Below are 25,114 nucleotides of genomic sequence, written 5' to 3' on the forward strand. Positions count from 1 at the left end.
ACTGCCAGTCTGCAGTGGGTGAAAGTGGACCAGCCGACTTTCCACGTGGTGAATCAATGTGTACTGTAATGACTACCCATGCTAGTATTCTCGTTTATCTCGACAGGGCGCAGCGCAAAGAATCAGTCCACCCAGGGTCACGAAGGGACGGAGCAGGGGTTTTGACCGAACAATTGCGTCAGCGTTTAGTTAAAGCCCAGAGAACAAGCCAGATCAGGGCGTCTACCATTTGCCCGGTAAAGCTGTAACTGTACGGAAACATGCAGGGCAGTCGTAATATTACTGACTCGCGCCAGGCCAATCTCAGAGACATGATTAGCGTCTAACCTGTCTGGGTAGCATTATAGATTAGAACGAATCACCCGAGTCCAATGTTCTAGTCACACGGCATGGAGAGAGCGTTCTTTACTTGGCCGTTCCTGCATCCGAAAACATGTTTATTTCTATCTCCCTCGGAGGTCGCTGTGCGCTTAGGCCCTGTTTTGCGCGGAGAAGTTCAGCCGGCCCCCCGCTATGGAGATGGTATGGCTGCTATCTTTACAGCCGTTGGTCGGCCTTGTACATAATAATGCGCACGCCCGAGTCGATCGGTTTTAGTTCCTTTCTCTATCCTTTTTTTTAAATAAAATCATGCACGGCGATACATATAGTGTCCTTGACCGCACAGGCCTTCTTCTTGGAAAGTGACCATTCTGCCTTCCATGACGTACGGTATTATCGTATCAATGTTTGATAGCCCATTTATACGATACATACTAGTGCAATCGCCGTGGTGCACGCCAGGGTGCACTATGACGCTCACATCGGGTGAAAAGGCAGGGCTGAGCGTCTGAAGAGGCTTAGGCTTGTAAAACGGACCATACTGTTACCATGGTCTTCTTAGTCCAAGCTCCCCAAGCGACTGCACCAAGGCAAATCGACGTATCTCCATACAAACCCATTGCTGCGTTGGTCCAGTCAGGGTTGTTCCAGAGGCCAAGTCTTTCAGTCTGTTTGAATCATGTTCCAAGGAGCGGTTTCCCACTTGATCCCTGGGTCAATACTCCCGGGCAGCCAGGATAAATCCACGATAGGTACCACTGGAGAGACAGATTTGGGGTATTGCTCTCCTCTTTTGCACTAGTCCACTTCGGACAAAAAGGGCACGCGGTGCGGACAGTACTTTTCGACCATTTCAAAGCACCCCATGTGACGCCTTAGGGCAGACCCGCAGATTGTAAGCCGAACAATTTGAGAGGCATCACGGTGGTATGACTGTGGCCCAAGGCAGCAACTAAATCCAGTTTAAGACAGTAATATCGCCATTGGACAAAAAGCATGTTCATAGAACTTTCTCTCCAAATAGAGGGAAGGCGGCATCGACCAGCCCAGGCAAAAATGGAGGGGCCTTGGACCAACGTCTTCCCGCGTGATGTTTGAAGGAAAATTTTACGAGGAAAGTGTATCTATTGCCCGCCAGAATACCTACTCTATCAAAAACCCCACTTGATGTCACAGTCAGTGCGATAGTCGATGGCGACTTGCAGAAATTTCAGCAGTAACGGGCGGTTCAAAGCAGTGTATGCGGCACGTAACAGGGAATAGGATGTTTCACGGTAGTCCTCGAAGACCCAAAGATCTTTACCCAGTTTCAGGGCAGCTCCGGGATATCCTTGGGCCGTAAGATACATTGCTTCTCGTCCTCGCAGCGCCACATCTTGAGCTGTGATAGTTGGGTTCCAAGTGTCAAATATATCATCGGCAGTCAAACGAACATATTCGTCGGGAGCTGTGACGATTCCCATCCGATCGCGTGTTGCGGCGAGAGGCTGGCGATGAGCATCCACTCCTGCATACTTCAGGATATATTCCTGCCCGACTTCCAAGCGGTCTCCTGTGCCGTATGACTGCAACACTCTCCGCAGAGAGACAAGCCGTTCAAGTTGCTTCTGATAGGATTCGGCAGCACCTGGGTCATCTCTAACGTATTCCGTCAAGCCTTTATGGGAGCGCTCGATCTCGTGCCGTAGGACTTCGAACATGGTGTAACCGGCAATGTAGAATTCAAAGGCATCGTTGCTATAGTAGGAGACCAGAGGGAATGGCGGATTCCCGGGATCATCAAGATAATAGCCCCAATGCAGGCCGTAGGACCGGTGGCAACCGTTAGGAATTCTGGTGGATCATTGTAGTAGCGGGCCCTCCAGAGCCATTTGTCGTTGTGCGCTGGAACTGGATCTCGCAAAAGATCGAAAGGTCCAGTCAGGCTCAGCTCAAGTCCTGCCTCGTCGAGGAGGGAGGAATGATTGTTGACGAAATCCCGGAAGGAAAAGAAATCTGGAGGGAATTCTGTGCCGTATACTAGCTTCAGGAGGAGACGACGGTCATGGTTGTCAGGTTTATCAGAGCTCGCCATGAATTGTTATTCTTGTCAAGGGAATTCAGGGGAGACAATGACAAGTAGGCAACTAGGACTAACTGTGGATATATTGACAGGCTCGTATGATTGAGGGGCTCTCTTGACTTGGTATGTCTCATGAAGGGTTCCCTATATTTCAGCTTAACGGTAATTTTCATGGTTTAACGATTTCTTTCTAACCAAACCTTTCTCCCTGTTTCATCTCACGACTAAAGTGCAGAAACTGTGTTCGGTCTGAAACAATATTGTCATTGGATAAATAACACATGATCATCCCTAAGCTCTAGACTCCTGCTGAATGTAGATCGCTAGGGATTACTAGTCCTAAAGAGGAGATATGGCACGAAATGCGATGGCAGATTATCTTGAAAGCGCTCCACGTTCATTACATGCGTGGTAAAAAAGGGGGCTGAAGTGCTGACAGCTGAGGCTATGGGTTGAATCGCCCCAGAGCGAGTCCCCCTTTTAAAGGGTACCCTACCTGATCAGGTGATATACCAGTCATAGAAACGAGCAGCCTGCACGGTTTGGGATATTATGTTGTCTCTGATTTCTCGAGGAGGTCTGATCAGAAGGCAGCAGACATGGTAGGGAAGATGAAGTAGAATTTAACGTGGTTTAGATACATCTCTATAATCCCTCATTTAGTCAATTCAGCGTCAAAAGCGACCAAACTCTTTACCGAATCTACTATACACTCCTTCAGCGAGCGAAACTTCACTCCCAGAATGTTCCTTGCCCGACTATTATCGAAGCCATACACTCCATCTGCGGGATAGTCCCCAGGGATCAAGGCATCGCCGGTGGGCAATCGATCGCGGAACTCGGGGAACTCCTCACCAATAATCCTCGCAATTTCCTTATTCGAGAAATGTCCTGACACAGTGAAGAAGCGCTTCCCACCCGCATCCTCCTTCTCTGCAGCGAGAACATGCGCCAGAGCCAGGTCGCGAACATCAACAAAGCCATAATTTCCCGTTGGCGGACAGCGATCTTTGGCTGCGCCCGAAATTAGATCACGGATTCTTTGGTTGGATGTATTCAGAGCGCTTAGAGAGGCGAGGTCGTGTGCAATAGGGCCCAGGACAAGTGGCGGGTTTATGACGGATAGGCTGAACGCCGGGTTTTCTCTTTCGACAAATTCCCAGGCGGCGCGTTCCTGAGATGAAATTAGTTTCTGCTATACCAGACTCCGGGGAGGCATTCGAGTCACTCACTGCAAAGGTCTTGCTAGCGCGGTAGGCATTGGCGGGACTTTCATAGGCTTGAGCTTCGGTGATGGGGCTCCAATCGGCCTGTGTCATTTGTTTAGTGGATGGTTGGAGGCTAATATGCAGATATACCGACATACCTCGGAGTAAATTTTGCCAGCAGCCTTCGCAAAAACGTCATTAATCGCCGCGAAAGAGGATGTCACTACTACCCGCTTGACCGTTGGGGCGTATTTCTGTATTGACTTCAGGATACCAGTAGTCCCGATGATAGCTGTGGCCTTTTTAGCAACCTTGGATATCAGCTAAAAGAGATCAAAAATTACCTGGATCCAACAGTTCTGTCTTTGCATCTTTAGCATGGAAGTGATACGGACTAGCCGTGTGAATGACAGCCTCAAAAGGTGGATCTGAGATAACCGCTTCATCGAATGCTATAGAGTAGTTATTAGTTTACATTCCCGGTGAATAAAAGCAAGTTAAATACCGTTTATACGGGCAATATCTTCCACAATAGCACAGTCCAGACGATCTGTGCCTAGCTCCGGATGCGCCTGGAGGATGGCATTGGCCTTTTGTTGGGAGCGAACGGTTGTCACGACTGAATGGCCGCGAGCGAGTAGTGTCTCAAGAACATGAGCTGCAATAAAGCCACTTCCACCAGTGAGGAGAATGCGAGTCATGATTGTTGTCAAATTGAGATGTGAAGTTCTGTCTCAAGAAGAGGTCAGTGCATCAGAGAATAAACAATATTAGTTTGTTATGCGGAATAGTTCCAATAGAATCCATGGGTACGAATGGTCTTCTATATATACCCTCGTCAATCCGAGGACTATCACCGCTATTCCCGTTACTTGTGAATATAGCAGTTTATTCCGGCAATCGGACGTTAATCTCCAGCCCTGTCGGCCCACATGGGGGCCAGTCGGAGTTACGGGAGCGCCTATTTGCGAACCCGGGAAAGAAAATGGCCAATCCCTGGTGTTTATAACAGCCACATCGGTTGGGTAAGCACTACTGTCCCGGCGGGAAACCATTATTGAGATTGGCTCCGTTTGCTCTCAAACGAACGGTTACGCGCGATGAATCCGCACACAATAGTTAAGCAAATTAGCACTTTCGGTTTACGGACGCATCTCAACAGTTAGCGGACTCGCAAATTGCCCAACTCTGACGCTAATAACCCAGAAGAATTAAGACAATTATGAGTTATCGTGAACTAGGCTACACTGACAAGACAGGCGACATATAGCGACGACAATCCCTAGCCTAGGACCCGTCCATCAAGTTCGTGGCAATGGGCGTAAGCAGATAAGACAGGGTCAAGACTAGTAGAACGACATCGCACAGGCAGAGAAGGAAAGAGGGAACGTGGGAAACGAAGAGGACGATATAGACACAGCGCTTGGGAGGATGGAAGAGACAAGACAGGTTGAACAATCATGCGAAACGAGCTTTCGCGTTTGAAATCTTGAGAGACACAAGGCGAAAAGAGAGAGAGCAAGAGACAGAGAAATAATCATGAAGGGAAAGGCATGATCAAAGGAGGCATATGTGAAGATGATATGTGCAAGAGACAAGGGAGGGAGAATCAAGTCTTGGAGGTCAAGTAATCCGCCGCCTGATGTTCACGTTAGTCAATTGCCATGAGAATCAGAATGCAAAGGAGGCACATACCTTGTCAAGGTTGTAATCGAATTTTTCCAACGCGATCAACGACTCATTGCGCGGGAAACCCATACCAGTGAGACGCTGAAGGATCAAATCATCTTCGCCGGAGTCGTTGTTGAGAGCCCAACCGGGCTGCTTCTCCTTCGCTCCATTGGTCTCCTCGCCGGTGTGAGCTTTCGCGCCATCGAGGGGCGCAAAGAGAGCGTCCCAGTCATGACCACCAGCCTTGGATCCATCTCCGCCCGAGGTAACCGCTTGAGCGGCAGGAGCTTGGACATTGTTTTCGAACGAGAAGAAATCAGAGGAGCCGGCCTGACCCGCGTCGCTGGGCGAAGCCATGTGCTGTTTCTGAGCCGGCGAGTCGAAGGAGAAGTCAAAGTCAGCGGCGTTCTTGGTATCGTGGTTCTCCCGGTCGGACTCTTCGTCGTCGTCGGCATCCTGCGCAGGGGCGAGATTATGTCCGGCAAAGGCGGCGGCAAAGTCTGGAACTCCCGTCTTGGCCGTGGTAGTCGGCTCCGCGGCAGCATCTCGCTGCGGCTCATTATCCACTACAGGCGCCCCACTAACCGATTCTATCGAGTGGGGGGCATCGGGAGCAGCAGTAGGATCAGAGCGCTCGGGGAGAAGCCCGTCGAACTCTGGCGGAATGTGGCTAGTGTCTTCCTTGGAGACAGTCTCATCGTACTTGGGAGGACTGGGTTGGGCCTCGGCCGCAGGAGGCTGACTCGAAGAACCAACGGTTCCAGGGGTCGGGAAAGCTGCCAGCTGAGCGGCGTCAAGAGACTGTGCCGGTTTCTCTGCCTTGGGCGAGACAGGTGTGAAGTTGTCATCAAAACCCAGGGGCCCTTCATCATCAGAGCTTTCGTCATCTTCGTCGTCATCATGGTGGACTTCCTGGATGGGAGGGAATTCAGATGGAGCTGCGGCTGAGGTCCCGTTCGTTTTCTCCGTCGCGGAACCCTGTTTCATGCTTGCAAAAGCCTCCTCGAAATCATTTGCATTTTGGGACACCGATCGCTTGTGAGCCTTGCTGCCAAAGAGTTCGTCAAATGTGAGATCGTCCTTGCCTTCAGCCTGAGTCTCAGTGGGAGAGACTGTCGAAGCAGCAGAGGGAGGAAGCTCCTGAGATTGGCTCATCATCCCCGGGACTTCATCAAATGGAGACCGGGCTGGGATACCCTCTACAGTCGAAGGTGGAGCACGGCTGTAGTCGCTGGAATCGGCAACTGACGGGGGCCCAATATCGCTAGTGGCTGCTTGCGATGGGGTTGCTCTCCCCGGGGTTTCAGGGCCCCCAAATCGACTGCCGGGAGGCGACACCATAGTAGATGATGTCACTGACTGGTTCTCATGGAAAGGAAGAAAGTTTGGGGTCATCTGCCGCGACTGGCTTGGAGCCGGGGGTTCAATAGGCGAACCGGTTGGGAAAGCCCCAGGCAAAGAGCCAGGCAAAAAGGTAGCAGGAGGGGGGGAGACAGACGGAGTGGACATAGAAGAGCCAGTAGACTGAACAGTGGATGGCTGGGCTGAAGGCGAATCGGAACGGAACGAGGTTGGCGGCGCGCCTGCAGCAGGGGAGGCCGCAAACGACTGGCCGAAGAGGCTGTCAAATGCCTTCTGCTGGTCGCTCGAGACTTCGGGCGAGCGAGCACGCTCGCTTGAGTTGCCCGTCATAGTTCTCCGGAAGAATGGATTCGTGTTCTGGCTAACAGAAGAAGCAGCTGGGCTGGTGACCTCAGGCACACTGCTGGCCTGCGTGGCAGATTCGTCCGTATACTGTGGGGTCTCCTTCAAAACGCTATCAATCTCCTCCTGCATTTTATCCCGTTCACCCTCAACAGTGGCCAATTGCTTTTTATTGATTGCCACTAGACCTTTCTGCTGTCGAGCGCCAGAGCGCGCCTTCTCCAGCGCCGGCTTCAGTTGGGCAACTTCAGCATTGGCTTGACGAATCTTTTCCTTGAGGCTGGCATTTTCCTGTTGGTCGGCAGTCAAGGCCGCGGAGACTTGGTTGTACTGGTTCTGCAAATCCTGGCGGCTGCCGTCGAGCAGAGCATATTGCTGGCTGAGCTTCTCAGTCTCAGCCTTGGAAGCGTTTAGCCGTTCTTCGAGGGTTTTGAAGTTCGCCACCTCCTGCTCATACATGGCTCGCGCTTGGGCCAGTCGCGCCTCAAAGTCTCGCTTTTGCTGTGATGTTTGCGAAAGATTCTGTTCGGCCGAATTTCGCTTTTCCTGCACAGTGTGCATCTCCTTCGCCAATGAGCCAATTTGATTGGAAAGGTTTGCCAGCTCAGTGGTCTCCTGGGTAAGCTTCTTCGACTCTTCCGGGTCGTTGTCGCCAAGCAGATCATCCGATGGAGGCGGGGATCGAGGAGTAACGGAAGCGCCAGCCGATGCTCCTGTCACTTGGGGCTGCAAGCTTTGGCCAAAGGTCGAGGTAGGAACAAACGGCTTGAAAGTGGATGACGCCATCGGAGGGGAGGCTCTAGAGGATGGCGACCCAGGAGTTTGAAACACGTTGTTGGATCCGCCAGTGGACTGGGGCATCTGCGGCTGGGGAGCCGGCGGACTATCCAGACCGAAGAGATCGTCGGCAGCGGAACGCACCGAAGGAGGAGCTTGAGGCGGAGGGGCAGGGGCCGGAGCCGGGGCCGCCGCTGGGGAGGCTGGCTGGCGGCGCATGTTGGGAGGGATCAGAGCAGGCGGCAGGACTTGAGGCAGTTGGTCCTTGCCACTCCGCTGCATGCGAACCAGGTACATGGCGACGGCGAATTCCTCTCGAGTCAACTGGCCATCGGCATCGATATCTGCAAGGTCCCAGATTTGCGCCAGCATCTCCTCCGGTAATTGTGCCTTCATAAAGAAAGCAACGGCCTGGTCACCCGTGATCATTCCCACCTTGCCAGTGTCGACAGTTTCGAAGATGGTATCAAAATGTGCCTTCTCCTGCGGTGTGATAAGCCAGTCTCCGGTAGGCTGGGCTGAGATCGGGCTTCCGAATGTAGGTCGACCACCTGTGCTCATAGGGCTGGCAGTCCGATGAGGACCACCAGAAAACTGTTTTGGAATCGCTGGCACAGGGGGAACATCCGGCCGAGAGCCGAAGGAGGACCGCGCGGAACCGCGACGAGCGGCCGCATCGTATAGCCCTGGAGGCAGTGTCTGCGGAATTCCTCGCAAAGCGCCAGACTTGTACGAGGTCAGAAGGTGCATAGCAATGATGAACTCGGTGGCATCGAGGGCGCCACGCTGTCTGGTGTCCGATAAGCCCCATATCCGGCCGAGGATCTCGTTTGGCAATCTTGCCCGTTCAAAGATTTGCCGCGCCGCTTCGCCTGTAGTGACCAATCCCAATATTAGAATACCGAAATCAATGTGGACTTAGATTGGCTACTTGCCTGAGAGAAGACCGCTGGCAGTATCTGACTTCTCGAAAAGGGAGACAAATTTATTGGCATCTTCGGCAGTCAAGGGAGGCACGCGAATAGGCCCAGCAGAACTCGGGGGAGGACTCGTGGTGCCAGATTCCGGTGTAGTGTCAACGGTAACCCCTTCGAATCGGGGTAGGGGACCAGCTAGAGCGAGAACAAAATCAGCAATTTATCGGGTTGTAACTTCGGAAAACAACACTCACGTTGCAATGCCAGCTCCTCGGAAGGATGGCGACCAGCCTGTGCATGTCCGATCAATCGCAGGACAATGCCAAAGCCAGAGGGAGTCAAAAGACCCCTGTTTTCTCTATCCGCGATCTGCCATATCTGCAAAAGGTGGAAGGACAGTCAGTCACAGCCCTCACATTCGGTGTCTCGTATTCACATACCAGACCAAGAGTATCAGGCGCTAGCTTTGTCTTCTCGAAGAACGGGACGGCGATCTCGCCGGTGATGACGCCGAGGTTGGTGGTATCGGCGGCCTGGAAGAACTGGTAGAACACGCGCTTCTCCTCAGGCGTGAGGTTGAGATTGGGATGTCTTTGAGCTGTACGATTGACGACCACGTGTAATTGTCAGCTTCAGTGCTTTGCGCATGGGGATGGATGCGAAATGGACAGGCAGGCGCAGAGGGGAGTCGAGTCGACCTCCTCATCTGCGCCCAGAGCTCCTTTGGAGGTTGTCAAAACAAAATCGAGATATCACTTACCACTGTCAGCCATGGCTGGGACCTAGGAGGAGGCTAACTCCCCTCCTACCAGATGAGTTCACAAAAGTCGGGGTTCCCGGAGGGACAGGTTGGAGGAACACGCAATGCCGTCAGCAGAGTGCGGGAGACCACGAGCATGAATGGGAAGCCCAAGCGCAGCTGCAGAAAGCGGTGGAGATAAAAAGAGACTCGGGGGGAGTGAATGGCAATGGCCAGAGGCAAGGACATGCAAGTGGTGCCTGGAATGAAGATCCAGAGAGGCTGGAGTCGATGTCGTAACGGGGGAAGCTGCGGAAGGCGGTCAGTCGGGTTAGCGCCCATTCCCATATTAGAAGCGTGCTAAGTCCACACCATTTTATGCCATGACGGTGTTTTGGTAGAATTATGCAGATAGGCTGGAAATTATTATTGAATATTCTGGTAGTTTTATCAAGTCCCTGCAATGAGGGGGAGTTGTGGTGTGCCCGGATCCAAAGAAGCGCAAGGAAGTAGGGCTAGTCCATACCGTACATACGCCGAGGCAGAAACAAAAAAGGCAAGCCATAAAGCACCACGATATTGAAGGTGTTCTGAGTGCAAATAAGGTGACTAACTAGTTATATCTAGGGCTGGTGATCGGCAATCGATACTTACATAGAACAAAGCGCCCAACTCTATATCCATCAGGATTCCGAGGGCAAACACGGTGCAAGGATATGCTCACTTCTTATCTCGAAGTAAAGGCAGAAACGAAAGCCGCATGTCAAAAAAGTATACAGATCAGGACCGGTGAATTTCCTCCTGTTAGGTTTCCGATTCATGTGTTGGCGCGGCAATATATAAACTTTTACGCCAAGTCATACGATTAACTGTGATTCTTACGCAAGTGGGTTTCATTGTAGTATAGCAAGAACGAAGTAAAAAAGGCATTGGAATCAATAGGAACCGGTCCAAGTGAGGCACGGCGCGCTGTGGATGGGCTCGACAGTAAAAGAACGAAGAGCGCAAGCATAGCAGGCAACAGGAGCACTAGGAGGAGGCGCTAAGAATCATTGTAGCCGACGGGAGTTCCATCAGGGCAGAGTCGTACGAAGGGGTAGTTGGAAGTAGAAAATCCATCGAACACCATGTTTGCCGCCTTAAAAAACTCCAGTGTCGTGTCAGCATCATTATTGCAGATGGGCCCACACCACTGCACATTAGATGATCCATATGGCTGTAGGATACTAGACTTTCCGGGGTAGTTCTGGTCGACAGCAGCGCTAATATCACAGACGGGGATCGTCCACAAGCCTTCTATCGCGTTGCCGTCATATAAGGGGTTTTGTCCGGAGCTTATCATTCCCGACATTTGGTCTTCCCATTTTTGGGTAGTGTAGTTGTTACCAGCGGCTTGCCAAGATTTGACCGAGGAGATGACGGCGTTCTGTGTTGACCACATCAGTTATCAAGATCGAAACAGAAAAGCAGGTGATACCTACGTAGGGATTGAGGTTAGTGTAAAAATTTCCACCTCCGCCTTGTGCCTGGTACGCAGGGTTGTCACCCATTCGGTCTGATCCCCAGGGCCGAGCAACCCATGCATTAGTGTTTTGTGAGCCCTGACCGGAAATGCCGTTGCCTTTCCACTGGTAAAAGTAGAGATACCAGGCCTTGTTGTTCTCGTCACACCACCAGATAATGCTATTGTCGTCCTTCGGTCCAGTGTTTCCGATGCCTTGGTCTTCTGCGCAGTCGGTCCCGCCGAGGATGAATACCATTTGCTCGCGCCACACGTAGTTGATGATTGAGGACTCGAACACATCCGTGATGTTCTGGATTAAATCGGCCGAGTGTGACATCAGAAAGGTTCCATCAGTAAAGACGCTGGCGATGTCCTGGTTATTTCCACTCGTGATGTTATTGTATAGATTTTCGATTGCCTGATAGCAACCCTGGTAAACCTGGCTCATCTGGTTGCCTGCATTGCCTGCCTGAACCATGTAAGGATCCTCCCTATCAAAATCAGCATCTATGACCATTAGTTAGTTGAACAAATCCTTACTTTGGCAAGGAGTTCAGTCCCTCGGTCACACCGCCGCCGAACAGGGTGGATAGAGCAGCAGTTGGCCCTGCTGCTATGCCAGTTGCAAAAGAGGCTACTAGACCAATAACGATTGCCAGAGCACGCAGACCGTTAGTCAGATCGAGGCTCGAGGTATCTGACTGGTACCAGAAGTCGCCGATGATGCCGTCTAGAGCGGAAGTGGTTTCTCCAACAGCACTGTTAAACAGCGTTTGCATTTCGGTAAACGCCTGGTTTAGATTGACGATAGAGTTGCCCACATTGGAAGCTTGCTGGGCGGTGTTCCCCTGGGAATTATCGCGAGCTTGTAGATCGGCAATCTTAGAAGTCGATTGACTAGGTTTCATGCATGGCAGTGTACAAGTTTTGCCGAGCTCGCAGGTCCACCCTTGTTGGCCCAGCACCAATTCGCCAAACGCGCTGATAAATCCGCGGCTGCTGATTGCGTCCGCATTGGTCTTCAGCCAACTGCTCAGCCATGAATTCGTACTGGCATCCTGCCAATCCTGTTGGGTGGCATCGGTGAGAGGTATGCAGCGGGTGGAGTTCGGTCCATGCGGGAGGGAACTGTTGCTGGAAGTTCCACGATGAAGGTACTGATCATGAATCAGCCCGGCCTCGCCGAGAGCAGCCAGCGAGAGGACGGCTGCTGCCGTGGTTACCAATTTTATAGCAGAAGGCATGACGAAGGACCTCTTCCAAAAGGATGTGGGAGGTCAGATGGTACAGTTGGGTAGTCAACGAGTAGACAGATATGAAGCATCTAGTATCGTCTCTGCTTGTCCCTTTTATATGTCCTCCTCTCATTTGGCCCCTTTCCCATTGCCGTGATAGTCCTAATGAGTCTACGCTAAATGCTCGCGTGCTACCGGTATGGATTCCTCTCCGGTCCGGTCATTTGCCCCCTGTGTGTAAGGCCTAGCTGATCCTTGAGAAGATCGTCGAGAATAATGGCTGAGTAGTCTTGCGTCGAGGGGGTTTCAAGTTGAAATGGGGGCCATATCAATTCTGTCACTTCGATAAGGAGCTGACGACATTAAATTTACGATCTGCCATCTAACAATTTCCCCAGAACAACCGCGGACTTATATGAGGGAAGCAGCTCAACAGCTGTGTGCAAGTACATCTTGTAGACTTGAACTCACAGGTCTTTAACCCAACCGTTTATCAGAATTTCCCCAGATTCACGATCATCGGATTACCGGACTTTTGCGGGCTTGCGAACGTCCCTGCTGGACAAAATCCTTTCTCCCAAGTATACGAACGGAAAAGTTTCCCCATACAAGTCGTTAACCTCGGGGACGACAAACCCGTAGATCATAGCCTTAATGGTAGTCTAAATTGCTCTAGAAAATATGATCTATTTCTGACTAGGGTGATATTCATTCATTCACGACGTTCTTGGGATAACCGAATAGGGAGCCTTCCATTTAGAATTCACTAATAATCTGGGGAATTACCGGTACCTGTTGCCCGGCCCGGTGTGGGTTCCATCTCGTATAGCTACCGTCGGCTGCATCCTGCAGAAGTATGTGCCACGCGCAGCCGCGCTAAGACGTTAGCGCGCTGTCAGTAGACCATAGCGGCCCTCGCTCCTAATGAGAGGGTATTTCCTCTCAACAGACAAATGCTTGAAAGCAAGGCTAATGCAAGTATATAAATGTTGCGACAAATCTTCAATAACATAAGGACATCGATGCCGCTCATATAGATCCTATGCTGCCGATTCCTACATAATTTTACCTACAACATATAGAGTTTCCCAAGGCGTATACCCGCCCCCAAGGCGGATTCCCAACCGCCACCACTGCGCAGCAGTTTGGGGTCCGACTTGAGAGCGGGTACCACTTAACCATACCTTTATCCTTAATGCTTACGCGAGTCATGTGTATGTTCGTATAATCGCTTTTGGGTAGGATCTTCTGGAAGATTTTGTGGTTTCACATTGATCCGTTGTTTCACCGGTCAGCCTTAACTTCTCCGGTCTACGACGCGCTGCCAGTTCGTATAGCATGTATCTCAAAGGGGAACTTTTGCACTGCCACAATATGTTTGAACTCCGCACGCTTTCAAGCAAAGGTCCCTAAGGGTGGGAGAAGGGCACGCTTCCCCAATTTCGAGTCACTGAGCGAAGCGAGGAGCTCATATACTACAAAGTGACATTGATTAGGAGTTGACGTTTAGTTAAGGGTTGCTATTATATATTTGATTAAGAGTCGGATTGGATCTAAGCTATGAATAAATCAATCCTCGAGTGCGTGCTTATCTGTGCGGCTAGGAGAGAGAGAGAGGAACGATGTGCATTCTAAGTAGCGGATAAGAATCCAAGAGAAGTATGCAATCGAGAAAGTCTTCATTGACTTGATTCACTGATTTGATTGATACTATTAACAACTCCGTAGGCCTTTGCGAGAAGTTAGCTAACAAGCTCAGGAGCTTCAAACTCGAATTGCTCTATCCATTCCTGCCAATTTCTAACTTTTGAACGTCAAATTAATAGAACAACACTATCCAGGGTGTTTGACAACTCTTTCACGGCAATGGCAGGCAGTCCAGGGTACACATCCATCTTCGAGCTCATTCTTGTTGCTTATAGATGAGACTTGACTACATGTGTTATCAACGTATTTCCCGAATTGCAAAGGAACTAGTTACATAGCATTTACTTGTGAGGGGAGTAGTAGGCATGTATATTCGGTTAAGTACAGATGCTGAAACAGTAGCGATGAGGAGGGGGCAACAAGGTAAATATCCAATTGTAGTAGAAATGATTCTCGGGAAAAGACAGGGAGAGAGTGGAGTGAAGTGAGATAATAATTGGCGCCGTGTGTGAATAATAACGCCGTTTCCAGGGTAAGTAGTAGTCATTTTAGGCCCCGATTCCACAGGTATGTAGATGTAATCTGGGACGAGGTCCATCTAGGCGGAAACAAAAGCAGTAAGCCATAAATTGCTTTGAGATTCAAGAAGAGTATTGTAGGTGTGAGGTGACTAGCTATAGTTAGGGACTGATCATTAGTAGTCGGTGCTTGAATGGAAACACAGACCGTAAGGTGTCTGCTTCTATATCACTTAGTATTCGGAGGACCAATGGACATGTCAACATCTAATCTCGAACTAGACTGTCATGCAACCTACGCCGAGGTCTATCGAGGGAGAAACAAAGACAGCAAGTCAGAAAAGAGAATTGTTTTTGTGATTTTGTAATTACATCGAACTCGCCCAAGTCACGAAGGTGGAACGTACGGGGTAGGGGGGTGAAATTCATCGCCTTTGGGGATATTAAAGATATATCAAACAAGAGCCAGACAACAAAGCACAACATCATCTGCTTCCAAGGTTTCCCTTCTATTTGCAAGACAGACAGACGGGACAGCGCGGGGGATTACGCCGTAGCTGGGAGGTTACGATGTGGACCATAACCACCACACCACAACAGCAAGCCCCGGGACCGGTCACACAACATCTTCAACAATCTAGTACTCGGGCTCCAGCTCCTCCTCCTCGAGCGAGTCGCTAGCGACCTCCTCGTAGTCACGCTCCAGAGCAGCCAAGTCCTCACGAGCCTCGGAGAACTCACCCTCCTCCATACCCTCACCGACATACCAGTGGACGAAGGCACGCTTGGAGTACATGAGGTCGAACTTGTGGTCGAGAGCGGACCAGGCCTCGGCGATGGCAGTGGTGTTGGACAGCATGCAGCTGGAATGGTGTTAGGATATTTCAATCAAGTCAGGGGGCAGAAGGCGAAACTTACACAGCGCGGTTGAGGTTGGCCAGGTCGCCGTTGGGCACCTGCTGCGGGGGCTGGTAGCAGATACCGAGCTTGAAACCAGTGGGGCACCAGTCGACGAACTGGATGGTGCGCTTGGTCTTGAGGGTGGCCACGGCACCGTGGGCATCCTTGGGGACGACGTCACCACGGTACAGCAGGCAGGTAGCCATGTACTTGCCGGTGCGGGGGTCACACTTGACCATCTGGTTGTGGGGCTCGAAGCAGTTGGAGGTGATCTCGGTGACCGAGTGGGCCTCGTGGGCGGCCTTGTCGGCAGAGATGATGGGCGAGTAGGCAACCAGAGGGAAGTGGATACGGGGGTAGGGCACCAGGTTGGTCTGGAACTCGTTCAGGTCGACGTTGAGCGAGCCGTCGAAGCGCAGGGAGGCAGTGATGGACGAGACAACCTGAGCGATCAGACGGTTCAGGTTCTCGTAGCTGGGCAGCTCAATGCCGAGGTTGCGACGGCAGATGTCGTAGATGGCCTCGTTGTCCACCATGAAGGAGCAGTCGGAGTGCTCCAGGGTGGTGTGGGTGGTCAGGATCGAGTTGTAGGGCTCAACAACCGAGGTCGCGTTCTGGGGGGCCGGGTAGACGCAGAACTCCAGCTTGGACTTCTTGCCGTAGTCGACCGACAGACGCTCCATCAGGAGAGCACCGAAACCGGAACCAGTACCACCACCGAAGGAGTGGAAGACCAGGAAGCCCTGGAGACCAGCGCAGGAGTCGGCGACGCGGCGAACCTTGTCGAGCACCTGGTCGATCATCTCCTTGCCGACGGTGTAGTGGCCACGGGCGTAGTTGTTCGAGGCATCCTCCTTGCCGGTGATCATCTGGTCGGGGTGGAAGAGAGCCCGGTAGGTACCGGTGCGGACCTCATCGACGACATTGGGTTCGAGATCGCAGTAGATGGTACGGGGCACATACTTGCCCTGGCCTGTGAAGGTGGGGGAGGAATGTTAGCCATGCCGGCATTTCTCGAGCGGGGGGGAAGAACACGAGGGGGCGGAAAATTAAATTTTGAAGTATAGCATACCAGTCTCGGAGAAGAAAGTGCTGAATCCGTGGTCGGGATCGGCCTTCTTGCGCTCGTCGGTGAGGAATCCGTCGGGCTGGACAATAGTCAGTCGGTGTCGCGGGTATTGGGCATCGCGGGAGGGAAAAGGGGTATGCATCCCGCGTCAACCCCCCCGACCGCCACCACAAGCTGTGGTGCAATTTCAACGTACCTGAATACCGTGCTCCAGGCAGTACAGCTAGAAAGAGGCGTGTTAGTCTACTCCAGTTCCTGACCCATCACCATTGCCAATGGGGATATTTACCTCCCAGCAGGAGTTGGCGATCTGGCAACCGGCCTGACCGACTGTTGAGGCACCACCAATGTCAGTCAAGCCATTCATCAAAATAAATAGAAACAAAAGACGCAAAACACGTAGGACGGCATCACTCACCGTTCAAACTGATGATCTCTCTCATTTTGTCGAGTCCACCGAGTGTGGTTGTTTGAAAGTTAGGGGAGGGGAAACACGGAAAAGGAGACCCAACAACAAACACGGGGTGTCTGCGGATGAGGGACGATAACAAGTCAGCGGGAGGGAAATCGAAACAAGGGGGAGGGGCAAGGAAGGGATACCAGAAGCGGCTGGAATGGAAGAGATGGAGACGAAGTAAGTCCAGGAGGGAAAAACACACAGAAATGTTGTTTGTGGAGGAGGAGCGTCTGTGCTAAACAGGGGGGGAAATACAGATGTTGTTGGGTCGCGTTGTGCTCTCTCATTGGTGTGTGGCCGACCGGGTTCACCGCCAATTACTAAGGCGGGAGGTCATGTGACCGATGGATGACGATCGGCCTGCGAGGGGAGCATTTACGTTCATGTGGTGTGTCCGATGTTCAAGATGAGTGCAAATGAATTGACATGCACCGGAAGGAATTGCCAATTGATTTAATCTAGCAGTGTGGTGACCCGCCGGATATGTCATAGCTGCTACCGCGCTCTCATCTTGATCCAACGCGTCTTCTCGCCAGGCCAAGCTTGCCTGTAAAGTATATCCTAACTCCGATAGAACCATGCTAACCCATTCTCTAGTACACACAAAATACAAACGGCTGGCCATACCCGCCGGCTAAGAACATCTGGACCATGTTTCACTTCATCACCATCGGGATCCTACTCCCGCTCATATCAACCCTCGTCCAGGCCAACGTGGAGAAAACCATCTTCCTAGCACCACCAGGCTCAACAATTCCCTCGGTGGAACCAGAGCTGGACGATCTAGGTCTGGAGCGTCTCTCGCCGCACCGCCCCGTCATCCGAACAGGCCTCAATGCCTCGTTCCCCACGACAGCAGCACCAGAGGGCACCGACTCGTGGTTCTTCGTGGAGAACCTCAAACCAGGACAGCGATATGAAATCCGTGTCTGCTGGCTAGCAACCGTATGTCCATTACACTATTCCCTTCTTCCGCTCCTCCATACAAGTCTAATCTACTCATGCACAGCAACCAACATCATTCAAACTCTCCACCCACCCCCTAGCAGAAACGTTTGAAACCCCTTCCCTATTCACCTCCCTCAATGTTTTCTCTACAGCCCGCCTCTCATCCCTCGACTCTCCCCTGCAAGCAAACACCATCCCGCTCCGTGCCAACTCCCATGGGACAGGCAGCAGCGTGCTCGACCCAGCGCCAACCACGGACTCGGTCTTGTTTCTGCGCGTGCAAGCCGCGGCGGATTACTTCACCACGGATGAAGCGCTGATGCGCGATGTACCCCCCGTCGGGGTGGATCTGATTCTGGATCCGTTTTTGTTGAATGTCTTCCCGCGCTCCTTGGTGCCTACGGCAGGGTGGATTGTTGTTGTGGCTGTTTTGGCGGTCTTTGTTGCGCGGTGGGTGAGTGGGGAGGTTGGAAGAGTTGTTCAGGATGCGAGGAGTCAGCGCTTGCAGCCGGGTGGGAAGAAGGATAACTAGGTTAGACGGCGGCATTGTACTCGTGGTATTGTTTTTTTTTTTTTTTTTTTTTTTTTTTTTTTTTTTTGATAATCTCTTCGTTTCGTGTATGAATATATAACTTCTGCCTCGTTAGGGATAGTGTAGCGAACTAATATTGCTCAATTACACCTGTATAATGGAGGCTTTGACCCAAGTGAAATTTTATAGGAGCTACCGCCAGAACAATCATTTGCGCAGCGTGCTTGCGTCCTGAATACAACTATCTTCCGAAATAGACAAGTAATCCACGCTGGTTATATATCGAGTGCAATACAAGCAACATTGAAACTTCATGGCAGCAGCAGCAGAGACAGATACATGCAGTGGGTGGATACAGGAGACAACTAGTAACAGCAAGAGGGGAATTGGAGGTATTGGGAGAGGGAATGGTTAAATAGCCAAACAAAACAAGAGAGCAGATCCAACGCCATCAGCCAAAAACATCAAATTCAACTTTCACAAACTCTCCGACTCTTCAGCCAGCTCTTGTCGTATATTCTATGTCTTTCCTTCTCTTTTCCTTCTCCTTTCTTCCAGCGCTCTGGTTGAGATGACCAGGCAAGACAAGACAAACTTCTGCCTGCCTGCCTGTCTATCACACCGAAAACCAAAAATGACAAGTAAAATCCGTCGTAAATTCCCATCAGATCGTGGGCTCGTAGGAGATGAATACGCCAACACTCCCTTAATCCTCAAAGAAGTTCAGAATGGCGCGGATACCCTTAGACCCCAGGCCGTGGGCCGGGTAGGAGATATACAGCGGATCTTCGGTAGCGCCCAGTTTAGCGCGGAACTCGCTCTTGCGCACGAGGTGGAACTGCTTCGCTAGAGCATCGTACGTGTGCTCCAGCATCTTGACCTTGGCGCCGTGCATGTTGTGGCCTGGAATGAGGTGGGTGGTGGCGCCGGCGCCGAAGGTGAGGCTCTTGACGCCGGCCTTGGCAGCTGTCTGGATGGCGTTCGTGACGATGTATTCGATGACCCCATTGGGCGAGCCCGGGAAGTCGAGACTGTATTTGACCTGCATGCCGTGCTCGGGAGACAGCATTGCCAGCGCCACGAAGGCGCAAATCTTGCCGTCCGCGTCGGTTGCCCAGAAGTACCAGCGGTGCTCGGAGTCGCACCACGGTCGGATCTCGGATAGATGCACTTGCGTGCCTTTGCGGTTGGCTAGCCACTCATGGATGCGTTCTTCGATCTTCTTTTTCACGTCGGCGGGTGGCAACTCGCCTTGGCTCGCTGAAGACACCTTGATTCCCTCGTTCTCGGCACGGCGGAGCTTGCGGGAGATCTCACCATCAGAGGCGGCCAGGTTGCGGTGGGGGTCAACGCGCTCCTCGGCGATACAGGATAAGCTGCGCCAACCCAGACGCTCGCCGAGGATAGTCTCAACTTCGGGCGAGCACAGAAGCCACACCGGTTTGTATTTCGTATCGCGGCGCAGCCACTGCAGGAACTGAGTGATGGTGCGTGTGTACTGACTCTTGTCACAAAGCGGATTGCCCGGAATGATCACGTAATTGCTGGAGCTGGGTACGTAGGCGACGGCGGCACCGGTGGCCATGTCCCGCCAGACCTTGTACCGGTCATCGAACCAGGAGGTTGACGTGGCATCACCGTAGTTGGCGACTAGCTTTTCCAGCGGCTGCAGCTCACTCTCATCCTTCGCCACGCCGCCGGTCTTCTCTCGCTTCCACCGGGGCTCCAGTGTCGAGCAATCCGGGTGGCGGAGTTGCTGCACAGGGGGTTTCGCGGGCAGACTCTTCGGATCGCGGTAGAAGAGCGAGGTGAGGCGGATATTACCCACCTTGAGCAGAAGCATCAGCAGGCGCTCAAGACCAACACCAGCGCCTGCGTGCGGTGGCGCACCCCAACGGAAAGCTTCCATGTACTCCTCCATGTCGTCCGGATCGATTCCGACGCGGCGCATGTTCTCTTCGAGCATTCGAGGCTCATGGATACGCTGGCCACCCGACACAATCTCCTGGCCGCGGATGAACATGTCGAAGGAGTTGGTGTAGTTGTCATCTTCGGGGTCGGGCATGGTATAGAAGGGGCGAGCACCGCGCGGAAACTTGTCCAGGACGTAGTAGTCGGTGCCGTACTGTTCCTTGACCAGCTCACCCAGACGCACCTCATCGCGCGTGGCCAAGTCCTCATCCAACGGTAGCTCGTCGCCATCTTCGTTCCTCCAGCCCGAGTCGTTGAGCATCTTGATACCATCGGCGAAGCGGATGATCGGCGTCTTCTCCAGCCACACGACATCCTCCGAGGGGAACTGATACTTGACCAGCTCGATCTCTCGGCGGTACTTGGTGTAAATACCGCTCAGAATATTTTTAATCACGGCGTCAAGCGTCTCCAGCATCTCGTGGTAGTGTTCTTCAATGGCCATCTCGATGTCCAGTCCCGTATACTCCGTCAGGTGGCGGTGGGTGTTGGAGTTCTCGGCGCGGAAGACGGCACCAATCTCATAAACGCGGCCAAAATCGGAAGCAATAGCCATCTGCTTGGCCAGCTGCGGTGACTGGGCCAGGAATGCCGGTCGACCGAAGTAGTTGACTTGGAAGACACTGGCACCGGACTCGGTGGCGGAGCCCTGCAGCTTGGGCGTGTGGATTTCGATGAATTCACGCTCATCCAGAGCGGTGCGGAACAGGTTGCAGGTGGCCGACTGAAGTCGGAAGATAGACTGCGAGGTGGCAGTGCGTAGATCCAGCAGACGGTTTGCCAGACGAGTGCGGTCGGGAATATGACTGCGTCGGCCTTCGGCCTTCTCCTCTTCGGTGGTGCGGATCTCGGCCTCGTAGACACTGAAGGGGACCGGCTCCTCACGCCGCACCAGGAGATGCAGCGACTCAACCGACAATTCCACATCATGAATGCTGCAGCCCAGCACGGGCACGTCGGGTGCTTGCACAGTACCCCGGACGCGAACGAAGGACCCCACGCGCAGGTGCTCGGCCCATTGGATCATGACCACGGACGAGATCCCTTCCTTCTCGTGCAGCACACCCTGGAAGGTATGGAGCTGCTGGCGGAAGACGAGGAACACCAGCTTCGAGCTGAGGCGGCGCACGACGTGCAGCCTGGCCGTAAAGAAAATCTCCTTGCCGACCATTGCGGCCGAGATCTCGTCGAACCGCGTGCGGTCTTCGCGTGGGCGATCCTGCGACTGCATGAGGGGCAGCTCGCCATACCGGGCCTTCATCTCGGCGGTCTCCTCTTCCGCCGCACGGGCGATCTCTATCGTCTTCCGGCGCGGCTCGGGTTCGGAGAACTGCTCCTCGCTGAGCCGGCTACGCTGTTCGCTGCGACGCTGCTGACGCACTAATCGTTTCTGCTGGTTCTTGCTGAGGGCACCAGTCGAGGACGAGTCATCAGAGACATCCTCGGACGAAGAGACGTAGTCGCGATCGCGCAAGAAGTTGCTCAGGATGCTGCGGCGGGGGAAGCCGGGGAGTGCGCAGTGCGCGACCTGGGCGACAGGGTCGAGCGAATGCCTGACCTGGAGTCATCGTCGTTGTCACCCGGGCCACGGAAGGCCTTGGATAGGGCCCGCCTGATTGACATGGTGGGCAGATAGCAAAAGGGAGGGAGAGTGGAAGAAGAATGAAGGAATTCGAAAGGGTGATCCCGAGAAGAGGGCCAGCTGCGAACGGCAACGGGAACCCAGCACCACAAGGAAGAATGGATGCTCGGAAGCAGCCGGAGTATGAGAACTAATGATTTCGTGAGAAGAAGAACAATGTCTTTGATTATTGAGTAGAAGATCCTCTTCCGTTCAATGACATCATGGCGGCCGTCCTACCGGATTCCGCTTTCGAACTGATTCTTGTACTTGCTTATCGGTCTTGGCTGATGCTCTTCCCGATCACTCTCCTACTCTCTCCCACATCATTCACAACCAACTATTCCTCTCCCTCCCTCTCTCCCTCCTTCTCTCCCTCCTTCTCTCTCCTGCCAATCAGTTAATTCCTACCCAATTTCTCGTCGGCCCCAGCCCACCGTTCCAGCCGTTGGCCACCAAAAGACAATGGTCTCGCGCTGGTGGCTCCGAGTCCAGGCCGTCATCTGGCGGTCCCTGATGGGCATCGGAATGTTCTTGCACGATCTGGCTCCTCCGCGTCCTCGCCGACCTCAATTCACCCGCACCGTCAAGTCCGACCTCCACGGCCACACCGTCGTCCTCCACTTCTATTGCCCTCCAGACTACGCCCAGCAACGTCGACTTGGCCATCGGTACCCAGTCGCAGTCAATTTCCACGGCGGCGGCTTCACCCTCGGCTCCGCCACAGACGACGGCCGTTGGGCCAACTGCGTCGTGCAAGAAGTCGGCGCCGTGGTGGTCAGCGTCGGCTACCGGCTCGCCCCGGAGCACCCGTTCCCCGCGGCCGTGGACGACGGCGTCGACGCACTACTATACCTGGCCGCACACGCGGGTGAACTCGGCCTCGACGTCAGCCGCGTGGCACTGAGCGGGTTCTCGGCCGGAGGCAATCTATCCGTCACCGTGCCGCTGCGGCTGCACGGCCGGGTGTCCACGCAGGTCAAGGAGCGACTGGGGCGGTCGGAATCCACCCAGCAGCTCGTCGACCAGACAAACGACCTGCGCATCGTCGCGCTTTTCTGCTGGTATCCTATCCTCGACTTCCAGGAGTCGCGCGACCACCGCCGCGCCATGAGCAACAATCCCAACAAGACCCTGCCGACTTTCTTCACCAATCTCTTCGACGAATCCTACCTGCCTGATCTCGCCGACCGTGCTTCCCCCTTTGCGTCGCCTGTCTATGCATCTGATAGCGATCTCGCTGAGGCCCTGCCCCACGACGTCTACCTGTTTATCTGCGAGTGGGACATGCTCATGAAAGAGGGTCAGTCCTTTGTTCGACGCCTGGAGGGACTGGGGAAGCGGGTGCGGTCGATGATGATCGAAAAGGTAGTGCACGCTTGGGATAAATCGCCCAATCCGTTCCGCGACCAGGACAGCATTGATGTGCTGTATCGCGATGCGTGTGCGGACATGAAAGCGATTTTCGAGCGGTGATCATCCATCCAGACTTCATGTATACCTCGTTTTTCTGTGTACTTTCAGGCGTTAGCTGGGCTTCAGCATTATCGGCGTTGGTCTAGAGCGTCAGTTATTTATTGAAATTATCCTATTATCATGTAATGTGATGTTCCCGTTCCATATTCTTCAAAGATGTCATAGTTCAGGTACTTGAACAGCACCTACAACCACTGGATCTGACGATCCAGGGCAGAATCAGCCATTATTGGCTGGTCCCCCATCCCAGCAATTGCAGCAACCCCTGATTTTGGTAGCAGCACATCCACCGGAGGCAAAGAATATCCAAAACAAGGCACGGCTTGGTTAAACGCATACTTGACGTCAGCAGCATGCTTGAGAGGAACTGCACAGAGGTTGTTGCTTATCGGCTCTGCTTATCGGCTCGATATACGCTTATCTGATCTACTAATCTAAGGTTGTATGTACGACACCCGTTTTTGGTAGTTCAAATGCTGCTGCCTCGCCAACTTCCTTTTACTTGCACCTCTTCACCTCCTTTTTTCACTTTCCCACCTCTACCCATGCTCACTGCGCCATGCTACTGCCATGCCTGACCATCGTGTCGTCAACACTGCGGATGAGTCTGCGTACTCGGAGATTTCATCACAATATTTGATCGCAACAGAGCTTGAGCCCTTGCCCGATTCGACCATCCTCAGCCGCTCCCTCAGCTTGAAGTCGGTCATTTCCACAAGATCCTCCTTTGCCCGTCGTTCCCAAGCAGCGCGTATTCGCCCGGAGCTGCAAGACGTCAACCAGATCGGCGATGGCCTTCAAGGAGTGATCTTCGAACAAGTGGGACGGCCTTTGGTATTCAAGAAAGAAATACCGGGCAATGAAACTCGTTCATCAAACCTTCGCCACGAGTATGGCCTGCACGAAGAGGTCTCGACCGCATTCGCTCTTTATGACTCCAAGATACACAGCCACGTCCGCGTTCCGAAACCTCTAGAGTTCATTTCCAGGGCAGACGATGCCCACCGATTCTGGGACGTGCTGCCAAAAGTCCCTGCGCAGTATCGTGCGCGCGGGGACGTCGTGAAGATGGAACGCATTCTCCCTCTACCCAAAGTCGCTCGGAAAGCTTTGGTCGCCCACTTTTACGGCAAGCAGGGAGACAGCAGCACGGCGGACATTGAAGCTATCCTGAATGAAACGACCAACAAACATTGCCTGGTACGGCTGTATCTCGGAAAGGCTGACGGACCTCTCGCGCAGGGAAAGTCCCCATTGAGGAACTTCCCTCTCTACCTGAAGGCTATGGAGAAGCTTTCTATGGACGTCAACGGCCTTGCAAATGCGATGGGGAAGGCATTCGCAATCATGCACTGGGGTGCTGGAATAAACGGCGACGACGTGGAGTTTGTACTGGGCACGTCGGCCATCGGCACGGAAACAATTCCTCCAGACCTCCAACATCGAGCTGTTGGAATGTATCTTCTGGACTTCGGCCAGTGTGATGTGGTGGATCTCAAGCAGGAACCAGACGAGGTCTACCAAGCATTCAAAGGCGCCATGGTTACCGGCGACAATCAGAACTTCATCCCTAATTGCCAGAAGAGCCCATCTGTGTTTGCAGAGTTCAAGGACGGATACTTGCTGGCAGGAAAGACCATTTTGGAGGAGAAGGGAATGGCGGACAGGCTCAGCGTGGAGGATTTCATGCGTGAGTACGAGGAGTATGCTGAGGACTTCCTTTGATAGTGGCTTGAGGAACTCTATGCTTAATCACGATCAGACGATACATGATCATGTCGCTATAGGCAATTTAGCTTATGTGCAATGAATGATCCTTGTTCTTGCTCATGGTGTG

At 52.8% G+C, this 25,114-nt stretch overlaps 10 protein-coding genes across 10 annotated transcripts; 3 read left to right on the forward strand and 7 right to left on the reverse strand.

Moving 5' to 3' along the window:
* Window positions 1-1,472: 1,472 nt before the first annotated feature.
* Window positions 1,473-2,021, reverse strand: N7474_005477 (uncharacterized protein; the record flags this gene model as incomplete). The annotated part of the gene is made up of 1 exon (XM_057196892.1): window positions 1,473-2,021. One exon carries the CDS (start codon window positions 2,019-2,021, stop codon window positions 1,473-1,475), a length of 549 nt encoding a protein of 182 aa, XP_057054288.1.
* Window positions 2,022-3,038: 1,017 nt separating this feature from the next.
* N7474_005478 (SDR family oxidoreductase) lies at window positions 3,039-4,292 on the reverse strand (the record flags this gene model as incomplete). Its single annotated transcript, XM_057196893.1, has 5 exons — window positions 3,039-3,557; window positions 3,616-3,693; window positions 3,750-3,883; window positions 3,936-4,043; window positions 4,097-4,292. The coding sequence occupies 5 exons, from the start codon at window positions 4,290-4,292 to the stop codon at window positions 3,039-3,041; spliced, it is 1,035 nt and encodes a 344-aa protein (XP_057054289.1).
* Window positions 4,293-5,200: 908 nt separating this feature from the next.
* On the reverse strand, window positions 5,201-9,433 carry N7474_005479 (EF hand domain protein; the record flags this gene model as incomplete). Its single annotated transcript, XM_057196894.1, has 6 exons — window positions 5,201-5,230; window positions 5,287-8,615; window positions 8,679-8,855; window positions 8,915-9,038; window positions 9,101-9,258; window positions 9,421-9,433. 6 exons carry the CDS (start codon window positions 9,431-9,433, stop codon window positions 5,201-5,203), a joined length of 3,831 nt encoding a protein of 1,276 aa, XP_057054290.1.
* A 1,008-nt stretch (window positions 9,434-10,441) lies between these two features.
* N7474_005480 (uncharacterized protein) lies at window positions 10,442-12,147 on the reverse strand (the record flags this gene model as incomplete). Its single annotated transcript, XM_057196895.1, has 3 exons — window positions 10,442-10,825; window positions 10,881-11,410; window positions 11,475-12,147. 3 exons carry the CDS (start codon window positions 12,145-12,147, stop codon window positions 10,442-10,444), a joined length of 1,587 nt encoding a protein of 528 aa, XP_057054291.1.
* A 515-nt stretch (window positions 12,148-12,662) lies between these two features.
* Window positions 12,663-14,045, reverse strand: N7474_005481 (uncharacterized protein; the record flags this gene model as incomplete). The annotated part of the gene is made up of 2 exons (XM_057196896.1): window positions 12,663-12,800; window positions 13,971-14,045. The coding sequence occupies 2 exons, from the start codon at window positions 14,043-14,045 to the stop codon at window positions 12,663-12,665; spliced, it is 213 nt and encodes a 70-aa protein (XP_057054292.1).
* Window positions 14,046-14,940: 895 nt separating this feature from the next.
* N7474_005482 (tubulin alpha chain) lies at window positions 14,941-16,715 on the reverse strand (the record flags this gene model as incomplete). Its single annotated transcript, XM_057196897.1, has 6 exons — window positions 14,941-15,166; window positions 15,222-16,176; window positions 16,276-16,351; window positions 16,469-16,495; window positions 16,562-16,602; window positions 16,691-16,715. 6 exons carry the CDS (start codon window positions 16,713-16,715, stop codon window positions 14,941-14,943), a joined length of 1,350 nt encoding a protein of 449 aa, XP_057054293.1.
* Window positions 16,716-17,380: 665 nt separating this feature from the next.
* Window positions 17,381-18,209, forward strand: N7474_005483 (uncharacterized protein; the record flags this gene model as incomplete). The annotated part of the gene is made up of 2 exons (XM_057196898.1): window positions 17,381-17,674; window positions 17,739-18,209. The coding sequence occupies 2 exons, from the start codon at window positions 17,381-17,383 to the stop codon at window positions 18,207-18,209; spliced, it is 765 nt and encodes a 254-aa protein (XP_057054294.1).
* A 706-nt stretch (window positions 18,210-18,915) lies between these two features.
* On the reverse strand, window positions 18,916-21,803 carry erdS (aspartyl-tRNA synthetase, cytoplasmic; the record flags this gene model as incomplete). The annotated part of the gene is made up of 2 exons (XM_057196899.1): window positions 18,916-21,661; window positions 21,709-21,803. The coding sequence occupies 2 exons, from the start codon at window positions 21,801-21,803 to the stop codon at window positions 18,916-18,918; spliced, it is 2,841 nt and encodes a 946-aa protein (XP_057054295.1).
* A 463-nt stretch (window positions 21,804-22,266) lies between these two features.
* On the forward strand, window positions 22,267-23,277 carry N7474_005485 (uncharacterized protein; the record flags this gene model as incomplete). Its single annotated transcript, XM_057196900.1, has 1 exon — window positions 22,267-23,277. One exon carries the CDS (start codon window positions 22,267-22,269, stop codon window positions 23,275-23,277), a length of 1,011 nt encoding a protein of 336 aa, XP_057054296.1.
* Window positions 23,278-23,847: 570 nt separating this feature from the next.
* Window positions 23,848-25,002, forward strand: N7474_005486 (uncharacterized protein; the record flags this gene model as incomplete). The annotated part of the gene is made up of 1 exon (XM_057196901.1): window positions 23,848-25,002. One exon carries the CDS (start codon window positions 23,848-23,850, stop codon window positions 25,000-25,002), a length of 1,155 nt encoding a protein of 384 aa, XP_057054297.1.
* Between the last annotated feature and the right edge of the window lie 112 nt (window positions 25,003-25,114).

This window comes from Penicillium riverlandense, assembly GCF_028828495.1.
Source record: "Penicillium riverlandense strain IBT 135883 chromosome Unknown utg000003l_segment0_segment0, whole genome shotgun sequence".
NCBI classification, from domain to species: domain Eukaryota; kingdom Fungi; phylum Ascomycota; class Eurotiomycetes; order Eurotiales; family Aspergillaceae; genus Penicillium; species Penicillium riverlandense.